The sequence below is a fragment of the Monodelphis domestica genome, chromosome 1 (genome assembly GCF_027887165.1).
Source record: "Monodelphis domestica isolate mMonDom1 chromosome 1, mMonDom1.pri, whole genome shotgun sequence".
Taxonomy (NCBI): Eukaryota; Metazoa; Chordata; class Mammalia; order Didelphimorphia; family Didelphidae; genus Monodelphis; species Monodelphis domestica.
Window position 1 is genome coordinate 225,476,528 of NC_077227.1, and position 20,740 is coordinate 225,497,267.

General features: G+C 39.4%; 1 protein-coding gene across 1 annotated transcript in view; it reads left to right on the top strand.

Annotated features, from left to right (window-relative positions):
• RIN3 (Ras and Rab interactor 3) overlaps nt 1–20,740 on the top strand; it is a 169,938-nt gene that overhangs the window by 84,789 nt on the left and 64,409 nt on the right. Inside the window, exon 4 of the mRNA XM_056810458.1 lies at nt 12,846–12,918. Coding sequence (XP_056666436.1) covers nt 12,846–12,918 — 73 coding nt within the window. The remainder of the gene's footprint in view (nt 1–12,845; nt 12,919–20,740) is intronic.

Sequence of the window (20,740 nt, forward strand, 5' to 3'; positions counted from 1 at the left end):
TTGAAGCTGGAAGAGACAAATCCCCTCATTTTATAGTTGAGGAAACTAAGGCACAGCATTAAATGACTTGTCCAAGGTCCCATAGGTAAGAACACAGCAAAGGTATTTAGTATCAATTCTAAAATGGAAGAGATGGGGGGAGAGAGAAGGACAGAAAAAGAGGGGAAGAGAGAGAAAAAGAAAGACAGAGACAGAGACAGACAGAGAGACAGAGACAGACAGACAGAGAGAGACAGAAAGACAGAGAGAGAGAGAGAGAAGGACAAAAAAAGAAAGACAGAAAAAGAGGGGGGCAGGGAGAGAGGGAAAGAGAAAGAGAGGAGAGAGAAAAAGAAATGAGGGAGAGAAAGACAGAGAGAGAGAGAGGCAGAAAGGGAGGGGGAGACAGAGAGAGAAGGAAGGGAGAGAGGGAAAGAGAGAGAGAGTGGAGAAGAGCATAAACATCTGTGGGGACAGGGGAGTCAAGGACTTTACCAAGAAGGTGCTACTCAAGGTGAACCTAGAAGTAAAATAAATTTCTAAGAGGTAGCAAGGTAGGAATACAGTCTACGTATGAAAAAACAGTTTATATCAATTCATGATAGGGTATCAATTTAAGGGAATGGCTAGTAATCCAGTTTGACAAGAATGTAGTGTTCATTGAAGGGTCAGAGTATGAAATAAGGCTGGGAAGATAGATGGGAGACAGAATGCAAAATATTTCAGATGCCAGAGTTGTAGGCAATAGGGAGCCACTGCTGGCTTTAGAACAGGATACTAAAGGCAGTTAGCTGGCTCAGTGCCTGGAGTGCTGGTCCTCAAGTCAGAAACAGCTGAGGTAAAATTTGGCCACAGACACTAAATAGCTATGTGACCCTGAGCAAGTCACTTAACCTCTCCTTGACTTAATTCACTGGAGAAGGAAATGGCAAACCATTCCAGTAACTTTGCCAAGGAAACCTCATGGACGATGTTGCCATTCTAGGATCCACAGAGTCACGATATCTGGACAACAAGCAGCATGGTCAGACGTGTGCTCACTCACTTTTCTCAAATGGCTCAATATATCAACCACTCAGCAAGTGTTTCTTCAGCATCTTTTATCTATATGACATTATAGAAGATACAGAGAAGCATAACATTCCCTGCCCCCCAGGAGTTTATCATTTAATAGGGAAAATAAAATTATACAGTAAAACCATCAGAAAACAATGTAACACTTTTCTACAGTGAACATTTTTTAACTGATTTAATAAAGATGTTAATTTTGGGGGAAAAAAAGAAAACAATGTAACAAATGTAATACTCAATGTGGCTCCCTAAATCCCCCTAGCTCTACTGTAATTCTTGAATCTAGGGCTACTTAATCTCCACCGTCACAATAAATCTGCATTAACGAGAGACTGAGGCACAAAAAAGTCTGAGCTTAATCTATTTATTGGCAAGGCTAGCAGTTACCTGTAATAGAGGTGAATGGTCCCTCGGTAACCAAAGACCCCCTAGCACAGTCAGAGCAGCTTTCTGACATAGTTTGGCAGTTACAAATGGTCCAAATTTACCCCCAAACTAAGACTGTGATTTCTTAATCACACTATCTGACCATTATGAGCCTTTCTATAAATTATTATTCCAAATGATTATAACTCTAAACAAAACAAGCATTTCCATATAGAAAGAAAAAAGAAGATATTACACAAATGAAAGTATAGATCCATAGATTTGCCTGGCTTTTCTTCATATCTTCATAATAGATCCCATCCACTGGTGTCCCGACCTCCCTGCATCACATAGGATATTGTCATGGAGGCCAACATGTTCATTTAAATAATCTTTCATGTCTTATCTTTCTGGAGGTAACATTTTTAGTTTATTCTTCTAGTATTAGTTCCATAACTATGTATGATGTTCTCCTGGTTCTACTCATTTCTCTTATCATTATCTTAAAAAATCAGTTCATCATTTTCTTATGGCGCAGTAGTATTCCAACCCAATCATACCCCACAATTTGTTTAGCCATTCTCCAATTTCTGGGCATCCCCTCAGTTTCCAGTTCTTTGCCACCACAAAGAGAGCTGCTATAAATATTTTGGAACAGATGGGTTCTTCTGTTCTTTCTCTAATCTCCTTGGAAAACAGACCCAGGAATGGTATTGCTAAGTCTAAAGGTATACACAGTTTTATAACTCTCTGTAATTCCAAATTGCTCTCCATAATGAATGGATCAGTTCACAGCTCCACCAACAGTGCATTAGTGTCCCTGTTTTACCACATCCCCTCCAATGTTTGTCACTTTATCCTTTTGTTATTTTAGTCTGTCTGGTGAATGTGATAACTCAAAATTGTTTTAGTTTGTATTTCTCTAATAAGGAGTGATCTAGAGCATTTCTTCATATATGACTTTGATTTCTTAATCTGAAAATGGTCTGTTCATACCTTTTGCCCATTTATCAATTGGAGGATGACTCGTTTTAAAAAATTTGACAATATATATTTTAGTTATGAAACCTCTGATGGGCTACATATAAAACCGTTTTCTTAATTTTCCTTCTAATCTTGGCAGTATATATTTCATTTGTACAAAAACTTTTCATTTTAATGTATTTAAAATTATCCATTTTACATTTCACAGTGCTCTCTTATTGACTCATAAATTCCTCTTCTATCCACAAATCTAGTAGTATAAAGTATGTTCACTATTCTTCTAATTTACTTATGATATCTCCTTTTATATCTATATCAAATATCTATTTTGAGCTGATCTTAATGAGTGGCATAAAATATTGGGCTAAACTTAGTTTCTGGCAAACTAGTTTCCAATTATCCCAGCAATTTTTTTCAAACAATGATTTATAACCCCCAAATCCTGAATCTATGGTTTTATCAAATACCAGATTACTATCATCTTTTCCTCCTGTTTGTTGTATGTCTATTCTGTTCTGATTTCTTTCCTTATTTCTTAGCTAATACCAGGTAGTTTTGATAATTACTGCTCTGTGATACAATTTAAAATCTAGTACTGCTACACTTCCTTCCTTTACATTTTTTCATTAATTCTTTTAACATTCTTGATCTTTTATTCTTCCAAGTGAATTTTGTTATATTGTTTTTCTATCTTGATAAAATAATTTTTTCCATTATTTAATTGGGATGGCATCAAAATGTAGATTAGTTTTTATAGGATTGTCATTTTAATTATATTGGCTCTGCCCATCCATGGGGGATTTCTATTTCTCTATTTATTTACATAGGGCTTGATTTTTGTGTAAAAAGTGTTTTTTAATTTTGTTCATGTAGTTCTTGGATTTGTTTTGGCAGATATATTCTCAGGTACTTTATGCTATCTGTGGTTATTTTAAATGAATTATCTATTTCTATCTCTTCTTGAAGGACTTTGTCAGTAATGTATAAAAATGCTGATTTGTCTAGATTTATTTTCTATCCTACTTTGCTAAAAATTAGCTACAGTCTCAACTAACTTTTTAGCTGATTTTCTGATATATTCTGCATATACCATCATGTCATCAGCAGATTGTTTTATGATCTTATTATCTTTTCCCATTTTGATTCTTTTGACTTCATTTTCTCCTCTTATTGTGATTGCTAGCATTTCCAATACTACATTAAATAATATTGGAGATAAGGGGCACCCTTGTTTGACTCTTGATCTTATTGGGAAGGCTTCTAGCTTCTTCCCATTATAGATAATACTTGATGATGGTTTTAGGTAGATACTTCATGTCATTTTAAGAAAAACTCCATTTATACCTATGTTTTCTGGTGATTTTAATAGGAATGAGTGTTGTATTTTGTCAATGGCTTTTTCTGCATCTATTGATAAAATCATATGGTTTTATTACTTTTGTAATTAACATCAATCATGTTAATAGTTTCCCTTATATTAAACTATCCCTGCATTCCTGGTATAAATCCTGTTTGATCACAATGTATTTTCTTTGTGACATATCGCTACAGTCTCCTATCTCGTATTTTGCTTAGGACTTTTGCATCCACATTTATTAATGAGATTTAACCATTAGTCTCCATCCATCATGGTGACTGGAGAGCCCAAATTAGACCAACATCTTCTTGGAGAACTAACTCCACGGTGCCCTCCCAGACTAGGGACTTTCCAGATTCTGTGGTGTTATGAAGAGGAGGCACAGACTTAGTCATCCTTTGATAACATTTTCCAGAAGTTTCCCTATCTACCACTCCCTGTACCACTGGGAAGACATCTGGTGATCAGGTTAACTCATCCTCCATCTGTCTTTCTTAACTGGCATCTTTTGCTGCTCACTAAATGAGGTTGGGTGTTAGACTAGCACAGGAATATTCTAAGCCTTCATGTCTTACAGCTTGGTTATAATGGTTTCCATTATGGTTAATAAAATTCTTATGGGTGTTAGAAACAAAGCAAATTGCTAGGTGGGGTCAGAAAGGAGAGATTATTGATAGGGGGTAATCAAAGAAAGTTTCACCAAAATAAAACTAGAATTGTAAAACAGCATAAATTGGGAGGCAACAAAAAATATTTTAAGGGGAAAAAAATGACATGTCGATCTTTGCAAAAAAGATGAGTTTTGCATAAAGAAGGGTAGTTTGAAGATTAAGCAAGTGTTTTTATTGTTATTCAATTGTTTTGTATCCCCATTTCAGGTTTTCTCTTTTTCTTTTCTTTTTTTTTTAAACCCTTACCTTCCATCTTAGAATCAATCCTGTGCATTGGTTCCAAGGCAGAAGAGTGGTAAGGGCTAAGCAATGGGGGTTAAGTGACTTGCCCAGGGTCACACAGATGGGAAGTATCTGAGACCAAATTTGAGCCCAGGACCTCCTGTCTCCAGGCCTGGCTCTCAATCCACTGAGCCTCCCATCTGCCCCCCATTTGGAGTTTTCTTGGCAAAGATACTGGGGTGGTTTGCCCTTTCCTTCTCCAGCTCATTTTATATAGATGAGGAAACTAATGCAAGTAGGGTTAAATGACTTGTCCAGGGTCACATGGCTAGTATCTGATACTAGGTTTGAACTCGGGAAGATGAGTCTTCCTGTCTTCAGGCCTGGCACTCTATTCACTGTACTATTTAGCTGCCCTAATCAGATATTTAGATAAGGGAAATAAAAGAATATCAGTCCAGTTACTCTGCCTAATAGTCTGGACTTGACCTGATTCCCTGCTCCTAGTAACTAAACTCTTAGTTCCTTATTACTATATACTCTGTTTCAAAAAGTTGATAACTTTCTTCCTATTATGCTCACGCCTCTACTCTGATACCCTACCAGGCAGTTTTATTTCTCAAGAACTAGATGAGGACAGCTGGGTAACTCAGTAGATTGAGAGTCAGGCCTAGAGACGGGAGGTCCTAGGTTCAAATCTGGCCTCAGACACTTACTAGTTGTGTGACCCTGGGCAAGTCACTTGACCTCCACTGACTAGCCCTTACCACTCTTCTGCCTTCAATACACGGTATTGACTCCATGGTAGAAGGTAAGGGTTAAAAAAAGAAAGAAAGAAAGAACTAGAGCCTTTTATTATTCTCGCTGGCCTTCCTGGGGACAAAAATGTAGGAAACTATAATATTTGATGATGCATAAAGGTATTAGATACAAAACAAATTACTAGGTGGGGTCTGAAAGGAGAGATTATTGATAGGGGGTAATCAAAGAAAGCTTCACCGAGGTAAGACTAGAATTGTAAAATGGCAATGAAAAGTATTTCAAGGAAAAAAGTGACTAGTCAAACTATGGAAAAGGATGAGTTTTATATAAAGAAGGGTAATTTGAAGATGAATAAAGTGTTTTTGTTATTATTCAGTCATTTTTTATCACCTCCCTCTAGCTTTGCAACAACCTCCCTCCACATCGTACTAGACTTCCCCAAGACCTGTCTGTTTGCTCCTTTGGAGCCCTGTTATTGTCCTGTCCTGACCACTGCCAGGATTTTCTACTTGTCGGCATGCTCGGGTGCCGGCAGGCTATACCAGCCTTGTGCCTGGCTGGACCTCTTGGGGGTCTTTCCAACTGGAGAATTCTGCAAATTCTAGATATTCAGTCTTGTTATTTGGGTAGGGTCTTCATCTGGAGCACACACAGATAGGCACTCAGTAGCACTTCTCCCATGATGCTCTCCAAGTTATCCAGATTCTGGATCCACTGGCTTCTCCCCAAGCCCTCTTTTCCCATGCAGAGACTATTGAAGCTCAGAACGGTGCCAGTCACACAGGATCATCTGTTCCATTGTCCTCCAGTCTCTAAAATGCTGATAACGGCTTCTTAGGGATAAGCCCTGTGCCTGCCCCCCAACCTTCACAGGCAGGGGATAGCTTAGCCTGGCCCTAGAGCCCCTCCAGTAGGGAATGCCCATTTAATAGCCCTTTTCTCTGTTCTCACACTGAGCACAGACTTGGTTCCAAAGATCCACGTTTAGAGGTCCCTCTTTGCTTAGATTTACTCCCCGGAGTACAAGTGGGGTTCCTCACTGACTCCGCGTTCTCTTGTATCTCTGCCCCCTCCTTCGCCAAGTCAGAGGACCTCCTGGTACTCCACATCAGCCACTTCAAGTAACCCCTGACCCCAACACACAGACTCCCTAGCATGGCGCCAGATGGTTGAATGCATGGCATAAGGAGAACATCCAGACAGCGACAGTAGGCAAACGGGGCACAGCTGTAAGTATTCTCCTTCTAGGCTGTTTAGTTTTTGCCTGGACAGCTGTTTGCCTTTCCTTAGGATCATCCACCTTAATAACTCCAGGGAATTCAACTAGGAATTCTTTTTTTTCTCCCCTAAGCTAAGATCTTCAGTGCTAATTAAAGGGAAAAATAGTCACTGGCATAGAACAGAGAAGTTTAGAACTAGAAAGGAGTTTTAGAACCCAAAAGGCTAGAATTAGAAGAGATGCCTTAAAATGGCCCGTAAAAGTCAACCCCCTCATTTAAAATCTTATCTTTATTTTTTCAATTAACATTTATTTTCTCTGGCTCCCACCTCCCTTTCCCATTGGAAAAGAAACAAACAAACAAATATGCATAGTTGAACAAAACAAATTCCTACATTGGCTAGGTCCAAGAATCCATTTGTATTATGCTGAATTTTGAATCCATTCACTCTCATCCCCATCAGTTGGTGGGATAGCACAGTTCATCACTGGCTGCTGGAATTATGCCTTTATTTTTACAGATGAGGAAAGTGAGGTTGAGTCATCTGAGGAGGGAATGTTAAAAAGATTCTTGCTTCTGTTTCTTTAAGAAGTAAGCTTGCAGTGTGCCCTCGGGTCTTGCGTTAACCTTTCTGGGCTTCAGTTTCTATAAAACCGGTTCAACTTCTAGCCCTATCTAATCTACATGGATGTTGTGAATAGCAAATGAGATCATGAAAGCAAAAATTATTTTTAAAGCACTTTAAAAATGTTCCACAAATTGTGCATTGGCTACGGGAGGGGGATGGGAGGAGGAGAGGGAAAGAACATGAAACATGTAACCATGAAAAAATATTCTAAATTAATTCAATAAAAATTTCAAATACAAAAAAAAAAAGTTCCACAGTGGCCCAAAAGGCATGGTAACTTTCTTGCTTTTCATGCCTTAGCCCCTACTCTGATACCCCACTTGACATTTCATTTTCTCAAGAACTAGAGCCCTTTGTTATTCTTGCTGGCCTTCCTGGGGACAAAAATATAGAAAACAATAATATTTGATAATACATAAAGGTATTAACTATAAAACAAATTGCTAAGTGAAGTCTGAAAGAAATAACATAGAGACTCCACTGTTTAGTTTTTGAAGCCTTGAACAGTCTCCTTAGACATTATTTCCTTTTTCTGAACTCTGCCAGCCAGTCTAATTCCTCATACAGTCTACTCCATCTCCCATCTCCAAGCCTTTGCATTGGCTGTCCCTCATGCCTCAAATGCACTTCTTCCTTCTCTCTGCTTCTTAGACTCCCTCACTTCTATCAAGAAGCAGCTCAAGTACTATCTTCCCAAAGGAAGCCCTTCCTGATCATCCCAACTGCTAACGTCCTCCCTCCCAAATCACCTAATGGTCATATTTAATGACTTTGATTTTATTCACTTTAAATGTGCACTACACACACACACACACACACACACACACACACACACACATATATGAGAGTGAATAGATTCAAAATACATATATATACATATAGAGGTACTTATCTCCCCCATGGGAAGCTCCTTTCGAGGACCCCCAGGACTCCCTTTGAGAACCACTGACTTAGCCCAACACCTATCTGACCAAGAATCTCTCTGTAACAGGTTATCCATTCTCTGGAGACCTCAGGGAAAGCCACCACTTCCTCCCAAAGAGGGATTGTCTCATCCTTTATATGCTCAGAGCCTGCCACAGCAATGGGCACAGAGGAGATGCTTAGTGAATATTTGATTAATTGAGAGATCCTACGCTACTCTTGGTCAATTCTAAATGTTAGAAATCTTACTTCAGAAGCAATCTTTCTGCAAATTCCCCTAGATCAGTTTTCTGGGCCAGGCTGAATAAGTCCAATCCCCACTTCCATCGAGAGCCCTCACATTCTGGGAGGCAGCTATCACGTCTCCTACTGATCTCTCAGGCTCCATATCCCTAATTTCTTTAATTCCTTATATGGCATGGTCTGGCAGACTCTCGGCATGCTGACCACCCTCCTCTGGATGTTCTCCACATCACAATGCTCTTCCTGAAATGCGCTGTCCAGAAGCCAGGGGGGAGCTACCCTAGTGGTAGGACCCACAGAACTATTTATTACCTTCCTCATTGTGGACACCATTTCACTCTTAATATGACCTAAGAGCACATTAGCTTTTTTTTTGACTGCCATTGACTATTGATTCATAGTGAACTTAAACCAAAACCCCCCAGAGCATTTTGGTTTTCGTTCTCCTTTTTGTTTGGGATGCTATTTTTTCTTCCTTTACATCATTGGTATTTCCTAATGACTTTCTCATACTTAGCAGAACCCTCTCTTTTAACAAATTAATATAGTTAAAAATAAATAAACCCTTGACCATATCTGAGGATGTATGCTTCATTCCACACCTATAAAAAGTAATAACACCTCTCAGTAGGGAGGTGTGTTTTGCCTTCAGCTTTATAAAGTCAAGCTTTATTTAGCAGAGTGGATTTTTTTAGCCCTTATTTTTTAAGTACTGAGTATCCATTCTAAGATAGAAAAGCAGTTAGGGCTAAGCAATTGGGGTTAAGTGACTTGCCCAAGGTCACACAGCTAGGAAGAGTCTGAAGCCAAATTTGAACCCAGAATCTCCCATCTCTAGGCCTGGCTCTCCATCCATCGAGTCACCCAGCTGCTCCACAAAATAGATTGTTAACTTGAGCTTTTCTTCTTTGACTTCAATAATATCATCGGCAAAACTGTTGAAAGACACCAAGAACTGAGATACTACACGAAGGATGTCTTTTGGTAAAAATCATACAATCTATTCAGAACCCACTCAACTTTCCTGTCTTGTAATCTTTATGTCTCCATATTGTCCATAAGCAGGAAAAACTCTGTCAAATGCTTTGCTGAAATCTAAATAGACTATCTTTACAACATTCTTCTGAAATCAGCCATCTGAATATGTTGTCAAAATAGGAAATGAAATTAGTTTACTTGTGTCTTCAGAAATTCATTTTTCAAAATACTTCTCCCTTCTTGGGCCAAATTTCTTGGCAAAATATTAGGCCACCTATCTTTCTATCATCCCTTGAGACTCGATGAACATATTAAGAGTAGGCCTAGTTTAACTCTCATTCTCTATCTTGAAATAGAAAATGGACAATGAAAAAGTAGCCTACTCCTACCATTCTTGTCATTTCCCCAGCAGCAGCCAGGCCCTCTCAGTTGGTTAGAATCAGGTCCAGAGTAAAAGGTTCGTTAGCCACTTCTCTTATTTTTGCAGGCTGAAATTATGACAAAATGGATTCCTTTCATCAGTCATGGCCAAAAAATTTAGGCACCTGAAACCTAACCTGGAAGCGTGCCCCTCTCCACACTTCACAGTTGATCTAAGGACAATAAACATACAATTGTTCGTGCTAGCCCTCTACGTCAAAGCTTTCCATCTTGAGAGCACGTGACATATCTTGTGATCTGCCTAAATAGCTTGGAAGAATGCTGGGACATTTCCATGCTTGATGGAGCCCTCGCCCCTCTATCAGCAAGATGTCACCCAAGGTCCGTGGTTCAGGAACCCTTCCCCAAGCACTCTGGGAACATGTAGCCTGGTATTTGGTCATAGAGGAAATCTACTCCAAAGGGTCATTTCTTCTCTTTAGCTCTTTGCCTAAATCCAGAATCAATCCAGAAAAATCTCCAAAACAAAGTGTGGTTACTAAGACCCACATAGGTCCTCAATGCATATTATATCTCTAATATATGACACATATATATTATATAATATAGAAATATATATATATCAGCAGCTTCTATTTCACTTGCTGCAGAAAATACATAACTCCAAGGACTTGCAGGAGACCATCAATACAGAAACATAAAACATTCCCCTAGCCCATTAAACTCATGAGATTCCCTCAAAAGGCAAAGGCATGTTGGGGGAGAAGGTACAAGGGGAGATATGCTTAATTCTCATTCATCTTCCATTCACACTGTCCAAGCAATTCCCAAATATATGAGGGAGGGCTGTCAGTATCCAAGGCTCCTGGCTTCCTATGATATGCTTTTAATCCTCAATTTGTTGGGGCCACATTGGTGGTCTGCTTTCTCCAAGGAGAATTCTATGGAGGAAATACTTAAACTTGGGGACAAAGAAATTTAGGATTAATAATTTATTATATTAATTAGCAATCATATTTAAGTATATGTATATAATTTCTGTGTTTCATATTTATGTTTTTATTTTCTATATTTTATTTATTATATAAAATACATATATAAATATATAATTTATTTTAAATGGATATAAAGTACAAATATACTTAAATAGTATTTAAATGTATAATAGATACATTTTATTTATATATAATTTATGTTAAATAAATATACTATATAAATATACTTAAATAATGTATAATAAACATATTATAATATGTATATATAAATATATAATTTACATTAAATATACTATATAAATATACTTAAATAATATTTAAATGTATAATAGATATATTGTAACATGTATATATGAATATATAATTTATGTTAAATATATAATATATAAATATATTGTGAGAGTATTAATGTAATCATGTGATGTTGATATTTGGTAATTAAATATTATATTAATAATTGAGAATAACACCTACTATGGTGCTTTAAGATTTGAAAAGCACTTTATTTATGCTATCTCATTTGATCCTTGACAACAGTCCTGGGCGATAGCTATTGTTATCATCCTCATTTTACAGAGGAAGAAGCCAAGGCTTCCAGAGGTTAAGTAGCTTGCCACAGCTATTAAGTGAATGAGGCAATTATTGAACTCAAATTTTATTGACTTCTAAGTCTAGCCTGCTCTATCCCTCACTTCTGGCTGCCTGCCTCCTAGAGTACCTCTGAGGTAAACCCCCAAGATTAGCAAAATCCACTGTCATAACCTCTGGTCTCTGACTTGTGCTCAGAAAACAGAGCAGCAAAAGGAAGCAAACAGGAATTGCAGGTCCAGCAATTTCCCTCCCAGTTTCCATTAACAAGCATTTATGAAGGTCCATCGTGTTCTTCTCCAGCAAGCTGCCTTTTACTGCTCCTCCAGGGGTGCAGCGAAATCCCCTCCTCCTCCCCCCACTTCTTAATGAGCTCTGTAAGAGGGTACAAGGGAAAAGAAAAAGAATGAGCCCTGGGTTTGCTAAGGAGAATAGCCAGCTAGTTTTTATAGGTCACAAAGAGAGGAGCTGATCCTCCTCAGCCAGGCATTAGCCGTTCCATGTGTTGTAGCATTGGGAAGCTGTGTGGTACAGTGGATAGAGCACTAACCTAGGATTCTTCCTGAGTTCAAATCTGACCCCAAACATTACTGGCTGTGATCCTGGGCAAGTCGCTTTACCCTGTTGGCCTCCGTTTCCTCATCTGTAAAATGAGCTGGAGAAGGAAATGACAAACCAGTATCTGCCAAGAAAACCCCAAACGGGGTCACTCAGACGAGACTGAAAAACAACTCAACAAAATATCTTATCATTGCCTCCAACCTCTGACTCACACCCTGTATCCCCATCAGGTCAACTGGGGTCTCTTCCTTTGATCAGAAGACAAAAGGGTTGCTAAATTTTATTATTTTCTTCCCATCCAGTTTCTTTGAAATTAGTATGAGCTACCAGGAGAGGCGAGGGAAAAGGTGAGGGAAACAATATGAATCATATAATTTCAGAAAACTTATGTGGAAATTTGTTATTAAAATAAAAATTTTTAAATAAAAAAAAGAAATTAGTATGAGTTAGGCAACACAGTGGATAGCACACAAGCCTGGAGTAGGGAAGTCCTGGGTTCAAATCTAGCCTTGTACACTTCCTAGCTGTGTGACCCTGGGCAAGTCACTTAACCCCCATTCCTAGCCCTTACTGCTCTTCTGCCTTGGAACCAATACACAGTATTGATTCCAAGATGGAAAGTAATAAGGGTTTTTAAAAAAATGCATTTATTAAGAGCCAGCTATGTGTCAGGCACTGTGCTAAGTACTGTGAATACAAAGACAAACAAAAAACCATCCACATTCTCAAGGAGCTGCAGTCTAATGGAATGTACTGATAAAGCCTTCAAGAACCCAGCATAGCACCAAAGAAAGCATCAGAAAAGGGCTTCAGTGGAGAAATGAGGCATTATTTGCTTACCCTCTCTTACCCCAACCCCAGCCCTTAGCATGAAAGGAAATCACTCAGTGAAAGGCTTTTTCTGTCTCTCCTCAGTCCTGTACCTGGAAGGATCCGTTCTCGTATTTGAGGATATCTTCAAACTGATAGCTTTCTACTGTGTCAGTAGGTAAGTAGAACACTGCCACCCCTCCCTTTTTTCCCTAATTAATCTTTTTTTAAAATCTTTTTCTTTTTTTCCTCTCAATTACATATAAACCCTTTTTTTTTTTTAAACCCTTACCTTCTGTCTTAGAACCATACTGGGTATTGGTTCCAAGGCAGAAAAGCAGTAAGGGCTAGGCAATGGAGGTTAAGTGACTTGCCCAGGGTCATACAGCTAGGAAGTGTCTGAGGCCATATTTGAACCCAGGACTTCCCATCTCTGGGCCTGGCTCTCAATCCACTGAACCACCCAGCTGCTTCCCCCCCCCCCCTTCCCCCCATGATCTCTTATAAATCAAGATTCAAGATTCTTCCTGCTTCCTCACCCCCTTCAGTATATTTTTCTGGTTTCAAATGGGTGAGAACAGGGACTCAACCTTATGTCCCTGAACTTATTTTTTAAATGTTTTAGTTCCTGTATTTCACCATAACTAGTTTCCTTTGTAATATTCTAGATTTTATTTTATATATTTAAAATGTTCTGTGAAAGAGTCCACAAACCTTGATAGACAACCAGATAGTCTCATGCCACATAAAAATTGTCACTGAATCCATCTGAGTGTCAAAAGCTATTTGGAAGGAGAAAAAGAGGTTACAAAAGGCCAACCCAGAGACATGGGGGCTTGAGGAGGAGGAGGCAGTCCAACTCAATTTGCCTTGGTGGTAGGAGGAATTAGGGGTCATCTACCCAGATGAGTCATGTTTGTCTTTTAACCTTCGCTAATAGGTCCCCCTCTCTGAGTCACCCACCCAAGGCAGCAGCTTCCCACACCCCCAATCCCGCTACGCCATTTTCTATAGCCGAAGCTTGACAGACAGATCTGAATTCTCCTTCTGACCTACTAGTTGAGTGTTGGCTTCCCCATCTGCAAAATGGGGATGATACCTTTAGTCCCTACCTCACCATTCAATTGTGAGGCTCAGATGAGATCATGTCCATAAAGTACTTTATAAACCTTAAAGGACTATGTAAATTTTAGCTCTTGGGACCTATGTCATTGGAAAGGACCTTAAAAATCACCCACCCCCTCATGCTAGATGGAGGAAATGAGGCCCAAAGAGAGGAAGTAAGTTGCCCAAAGTTACACATATAATAAGTGTAAAACTGGGGCTCAAATCCATTTCCAGTGTTCTTTCCGCCATGCCGTGCTGCCTCGTGATTAGTTCAGGCTAGCAACGATAAGTGCTTTAGGATCGCCTCAGGTATATTTTTCATCAATAGCTTGATGGATTGTAAGAAAAAACATTAAGACAGTAAGTCAAGAAAACTCTCGAGCAATGCCGTCTTCATTTGAGTTTGGGAGCTGGAGCCAGTGGCTTATTGGCCAGTCTCTGGGAGTAGGTAGTAGCATTGTGGGGGGCTTGAGGTGAACCCCTGGGGTTCGGGAGGGGTACCTTTCACAAGGACGCAAGACTCTGAAACTTAGCTTAAAGATAAAGAGAAATGGATTCATTTAGAAAGTAACATTGAATCTGGCCAGGAGGATAGTATAGATGGAACAGCAAGATGAAAGGCTGCTCCCAGAATCCATCCGTTCTGGGGATTATGTATGTTTTACAACAGTGGGGACGTGATGCTGTGTCATGGTGTGGACGTGATTCTAGAGTGGTAAACACTTGGGCGTTGGGGGGGTGGCCATCGGACTGGGGTCTGCCTGGTGGCCCCCAGAGTTTAGGGGACAGACGGATGTCTGAGACACAGCCCGACGGCGTCGAGGTGTAGCCTGGAGGTGCATCTCTCTGTCCATCTCAGACCTAAAGGATGATCCAAGGAGGAGGATTCTCTGGAGGTGTTATTACTGGGTGCGGAGTCACAAGGACAGAAGGGACCAAAGGGACTTCCCCGAGTTTGGGGGTTACAATGCCCATGCCAGTAGCAGCTGTATATTTGACTTGCTTTAATGTGGGTGGGGGGAGAGTAACGGTGAAATGACAAAATGGAGATAATACGTTTGCCTGCCTCCCAGGGTTCTTTTGAGAAAAAACATTTTGTAAACTTTGAAGCCCTATATAAATATAAGCTATTATTGAGGCAGCGAGGTACTGCAATGGATAGAGCTCTGGGTCTAGAATAAGGAAGACCTGAGTTCAAATTCAGTCTCAGACTCTCATTAGCTGGGAAATCCTGGACAAGACTCTTCATCCTGTTTGTCTCAGTTTCATCATTGGTAAAACGAGCTGGAGAAGGAAAGGGCTAACCATGCCAGTATCTTTGCCAAGAAAACTGCAGGTGGAGTCATAAAGAGTCAGACACGAGTGAATAATATCAAATTACTAGGCTAGTGTAAAGGGAGAAGCATCTTTCTACCAAGGCAGGGCAGCATTTTCTCTGTAAAATTATAGTCTTTGAGGGGGCAGCTGGGTGGCTCAGTGGATTGAGAACCAGACTCAGAGACGGGAGATCCTGGGTTCAAATGTGGCCTCAAACACTTTCTATCTGTGTGACTCTGAGCAAGTCACTTGACCCCCATTGCCTAGCCCTTACCGCTCTTCTGCTTTGGAGCCAATACCCAGGACTGATTCTAAACCTGAAGGTAAGGGTTTAAAAAAAGTTATAGTCTTTGAGAACTGATTAGCATAGACTAGAGAGCAGTGAAAATTTAAATAACTTGCCCAGGGTCGCACAACCTGGATGTATCAGAGGTGAGACTCAAATTTAGCTCCTCATGGCTCCCAGGCTGGTCCTCTATCCACTATGCTATAGTACTTCTTGAATCTATTTTTATTATTTCCAGAATTGATTTAAGTTAATTCCAGAAGGCTTAATTTATGTTTGTGACTAATGGAAAGAAAAGAAAGGGAGGAAAAATTTAAGTAAGGGTCTTTGCTCATTGTGAGTGGTGAAATTACCAAGTGCTCGAATTTCCTCTTCTGGTCCTCAAAGAACTCTGGGAGTTAGTCATGGTAGGCATTATCCCTTTTTTAAAGCATGAGAAATCTTTGGTACCAAAGGTGTAGCGATTGGCCCAAAGTCACAGAGCTAATAAGTAGAGGAGCTGGAAATGAGTCTGTGGACCCACAATAAAGATGATAATGTGGTTGAAACCAGCAGTTCCATCTCTGGGTTCCATCTACAATTACCCATAGGCTAATTCTGCCCTTTTTCAAGAAAGCCCACCTCCTGTTCCTCATCTTCAGGCAGAGAGGGCAAGAATTTCTCTTTACACTGATTACCTGAGTTTCCAAGTAAAGACTTCCATTAGAAAGAGAGACAAAAGTCACTATTTTTGTAGCCTCTCAGCATGTTTTCCAAGTGTCACATTAAAAAGCCATGTCCTGATTTAATTGTCTGATGAATATGCATCCAATGGAGAAAGGAATTGGGGGAGGGGGAGGAAAGGGAGAGAGAGAGAGAGAGAGAGAGAGAGAGAGAGAGAGAGAGAGAGAGAGAGAGAGGAAGGAAGGAAGGAAGGAAGGAAGGAAGGAAGGAAGGAAGGAAGGAAGGAAGGAAGGAAGGAAGGAAGGAAGGAAGGAGGGAGGGAAGAAAGAAAGAAAGAAAGAAAGAAAGAAAGAAAGAAAGAAAGAAAGAAAGAAAGAAAGAAAGAAAGAAAGAAAGAAAGAAAGAAAGAAAGAAAGAAAGAAAGAAAGAAAGAAAGAAAGAAAGAAAGAAAGAAAGAAAGAAAGAAAGAAAGAAAGAAAGAAAGAAAGAAAGAAAGAAAGAAAGAAAGAAAGAAAGAAAGAAAGAAAGAAAGAAAGAAAGAAGAAAGAACTTGGACTTGAAGAGAGAAGTCATGAATTCAAGTTCTAATTGACCTAATCTACAGATTATAATAACAATAAGGACACCACCTTCCTCACAGGACTGTAGTGGAATGAATGCTTTGAAAATTATTAAGGGCTATAAAAATGAGTTCTCATCTATTTCTATATTAAGTTTATACTGTTTAACTGTGCCTGTATCTTATCTTTACCTTGTTGTTGAATCATTTTTCTGTCATGTCTGGGTCATCATGATCTCTTTAGGAGTTTTCTTAGCAAACATTTGGGAGTGGTTTGCCATTTCCTTCTCCAGCTCATTTTACAGATGAAGGAACTGAGGCAAACAGGGTTAAGCGACTTATCCAGGATCCTATAGCTAGTAAATGTCTAAGGCCAGATTTTAACGCAGGAGGAGCTTCCCAGCTGCCCTCTTATCTCCCCCTACTAGACTGTAAGTCCTGAAAGCAGGACTACTGGGTCTTTTTTGTCTGTCAACAACAATAGCAATGGTCTTCTCCAGAGCCTTGCATCTTCATCCAATAATCTGTGAACACAGAATGCTACCGGTGGAAGACACTTTAGAAAGAATTAGAACACAGAATATAATGCTAGTGTTAGAAGGACTCGTGGACTATAAAATGTGAGAAATAGAAGCTTAGGGCTAGAAGGGACCTTAGGATCATCTAGTCTAGGACAGACCTTTATAGAGTTAAGTTTGGGCCCTAGATACTTTCTAGCTATATGTCCCTGGGCAAGTCACTTAACTTACATTTGTCTTAGTTTCTTCAATATAAAATGAGGAAAATAAGAGCACCTACCTAATAGGGTTGTTGTGAGAACTGAATGAGATTTTTGTAAAGCATTTAGCACAGGGCCTGGAACATATTAGATAATTTAACAATTGGTCCTTTTCCTTCCTTCCAGGGATTCCTTTTTTAATCTGCTTTTTAGAAAGCCCTTACCTTCTATCTTAGAATAGATACTAAGTATTGATTCCATTGATTCTAAGTATTTTTTATAGTCATCTTTCCTTTATTGACATATAGCTATATATACATCATATACATATACTGTGTGATTTCCCCTTTTTTCTTTTCTTTTTAAAAATTTTCTTTGTTAATTTAGAATATTTTTCCATGGTTACAAGAATCGTGTTCTTTCCTAACCATCCCCCCACCCCCTCCCATAGCTGATGCACAATTCCACTGGGTTTTACATGTGTCCTTGCATTGATTCTAAGTATTGATTCTCAGAAGAGCAGCCAGGGCTAGGCAATTGGGTTAAATGGCTTGCCCGGGGTCACACAGCTAGGAAATATCTGAGGGCTAGATTTGAACACAGGTCCTCCCAAATCCAGACCTGGCTCTCTATTCTCTGTGCTACCTAGCTGCCCCTTACTAGGGATCCTTAAGCTGGGCTCCATACTCACCCCGAATGCGGAGAAATGTTAAGGGGTAGTTATGAAAATTTCATCCTATTTTCACTTGAAATTATTCCATTTCAATTCAATTTAATTCAAAAATGTTATTCTGAAAAGGGGTCTATAGGCTTCACCAAATAGCCAAAGGGGTCCAACATTAAAAACCCCAAGTCTAGTAAGCCACCTGATTTAGTAGAGATGAAGAAATGATGGCCTAGTAGGGTGAAGTCACTTGCCAGCTCCACTCCACCCCATGAACCTTACACAGAAATGAAGTAATCTCTTCACTGTCCTTCCCCATTCCTGGTTCGTTCCATTTGTGGTTTATAGCTTCTCATTACTCTTGAACAGAATTTTCCAAAGAAAAGGAGAGAAAAAGAATCTATCCAAGGTTCTTAGAAAGATCTGAGCTAAGGCCTGGACAGGTCTTATGGTAATATGGCAGAGGTAGGGTGGGTGGGCAGGGTTGCCTTATAGGGGATTTTGGAGCAGAATTTAGGAACAGACTGACCACTTTCCCATTGGTTCTGTGCCCTTCTCCTGAGCCATAGCAGATAGCTTTTAAAATGATGATGAATTGTTGTGATTCTCCTTTCCCCTAAGAGAAATTTTAATGAAAATCAAAAAATCTGAAATTTTTAGAGCTAGAAGGGACCTTTGTGGCCTTTTAATACAACTTCCTAATTGTATAGTGGAGGAACTGAAACCCAGACCAGCTGAGTGACTTGCCCAAAGTCACCCAGGTAGAAAGTAGTCAGGATGGAATTTGAACCCAAGTCTTTTGACTCTAAATCCAGTGTTGCCTTTCAAGAGGTAGCAGATTAAGTGGATGGACTCCCCAAGAAATCTCCTCCTATATACTTTTTGATAATGACTTCCCCTCAGACTCAGTCAATCATTTCATTTTGTGCTTCTATTAAAGCATTAATTATGTATTACTTTCAAGTTACATGTATTTAATCTTTTTCTGTCCTAAATAGACTATAAACTCCAGGAGGGCAGGGACTTTTTTTTTTAACCTGAATTGTTTAATATTTTTATCAACAACTTAGATGAAGGCACTGATGGTTGCTGAGAGGGAGAGTTAATATTTTGGATGACAATGTCATAATCTAAAAAAGATCTTGGCAGGCTAGGATGATGGACCAAATCCATCCAATAAGAGGAAATCTAATAAAGAAAAATGCAAAAGTCTTTCTCTTGGGTTAAAAAAAAAATCAACTTCCCAAATACAGGATAGATAAGACAGATTCATGGAAATAAAGTTTTTTTCTGGTAAAAGTCCAAGAGTTTTAGTAGACTGGAAACCCATAAATAATGAGTCAACAGTGTAAAATGAGAATAATGGTAGTACCTACCTTTTAGGGCTGCTATGAAGATTAAATGAGGTAATATTTGCAAAGGGCTTAGCCCAGTTCTTGGCCTAGAGTAGATGCTTAATAAATCTTTCCTTACTTATCCTAGATTGCTTTAAGAGAGACTAATCCCAGAACTAGAATAATGAACTCTGTTTGGGGAGCAACATTTTATTTATTTATTTATTTGGATTTTTTTGAAGTTTTTATTTAATTAATTTAGAATATTTTTCCATGGTTACAAGATTCATGTACTTTACCCCCTCCTCCCATAGCCAATGCGCAATTCCACTGGGTTTTACATGTGTCATTGATCAAGACCTATTTCCATATTATTGATATTTGTACCAGGGTGATCGTTTAGAGTCTACATCCCCAATCACATCCCCATCAACCCATTTGATCAAGCAGTTATTTTTCTTCTGTGGGGAGCAACATTTTGGAAAGGACATTGATAAGGTGACTAGATGGCTCAGGGGACTGAGAGCCAGGCCTAGAGATGGGAGGTCCTGGGTTCAAAAATGGTTTCAGATACTTTCTAGCTGTGTGACCCTGGGCAAGTCACTTAACCCCCATTGCCTAGCCCTTACTGCTCTTCTGCCTTGGAATTGATACTTATTATTGATTTTAAGAAGGAAGATAAGGTTGTTTTTATTTTATTTTAAAGAAAGCTATTAAAGAAAATTTTTTTAAAACATTATTTTATTTCGTCATTTCTGAGCATTATTCATTGGAGACAAAGATCATTTCTCCCCCCACCCCCCACCCCACCTATCCCATAGCCGATGCACGATTCCACTGGGTATCACATGTGTTCTTGATTCGAACCCATTTCCATGTTGTTGGTATTTGCATTAGAGTGTTCACTTAGAGTCTCTCCTCAGTCATGTCCCCTCAACCCCTGTAGTCAACCAGTTGCTTTTCATCGGTGTTTTTACTCCCACAGTTTGTCTTCTGCTTATGAATAGTGTTTTTTCTCCTGGATCCCTGCAAGTTGTTCAGGGACATTACACCGCCCCTAATGGAGAAGTCCATTACGTTCGATTATACCACAGTGTATCAGTCTCTGTGTACAATGTTCTCCTGGTTCTGCTCCTCTCACTCTGCATCACTTCGTGGAGGTTGTTCCAGTCTCCATGGAATTCCTCCACTTTATTATTCCTTTTAGCATAATAGTATTCCATCACCAACATATACCACAGTTTGCTCAGCCATTCCCCAATTGATGGGCATCCCCTCGTTTTCCAGTTTTTTGCCACCACAAAGAGTGCAGCTATGAATATTCTTGTACAAGTCTTTTTCCTTATTATCTC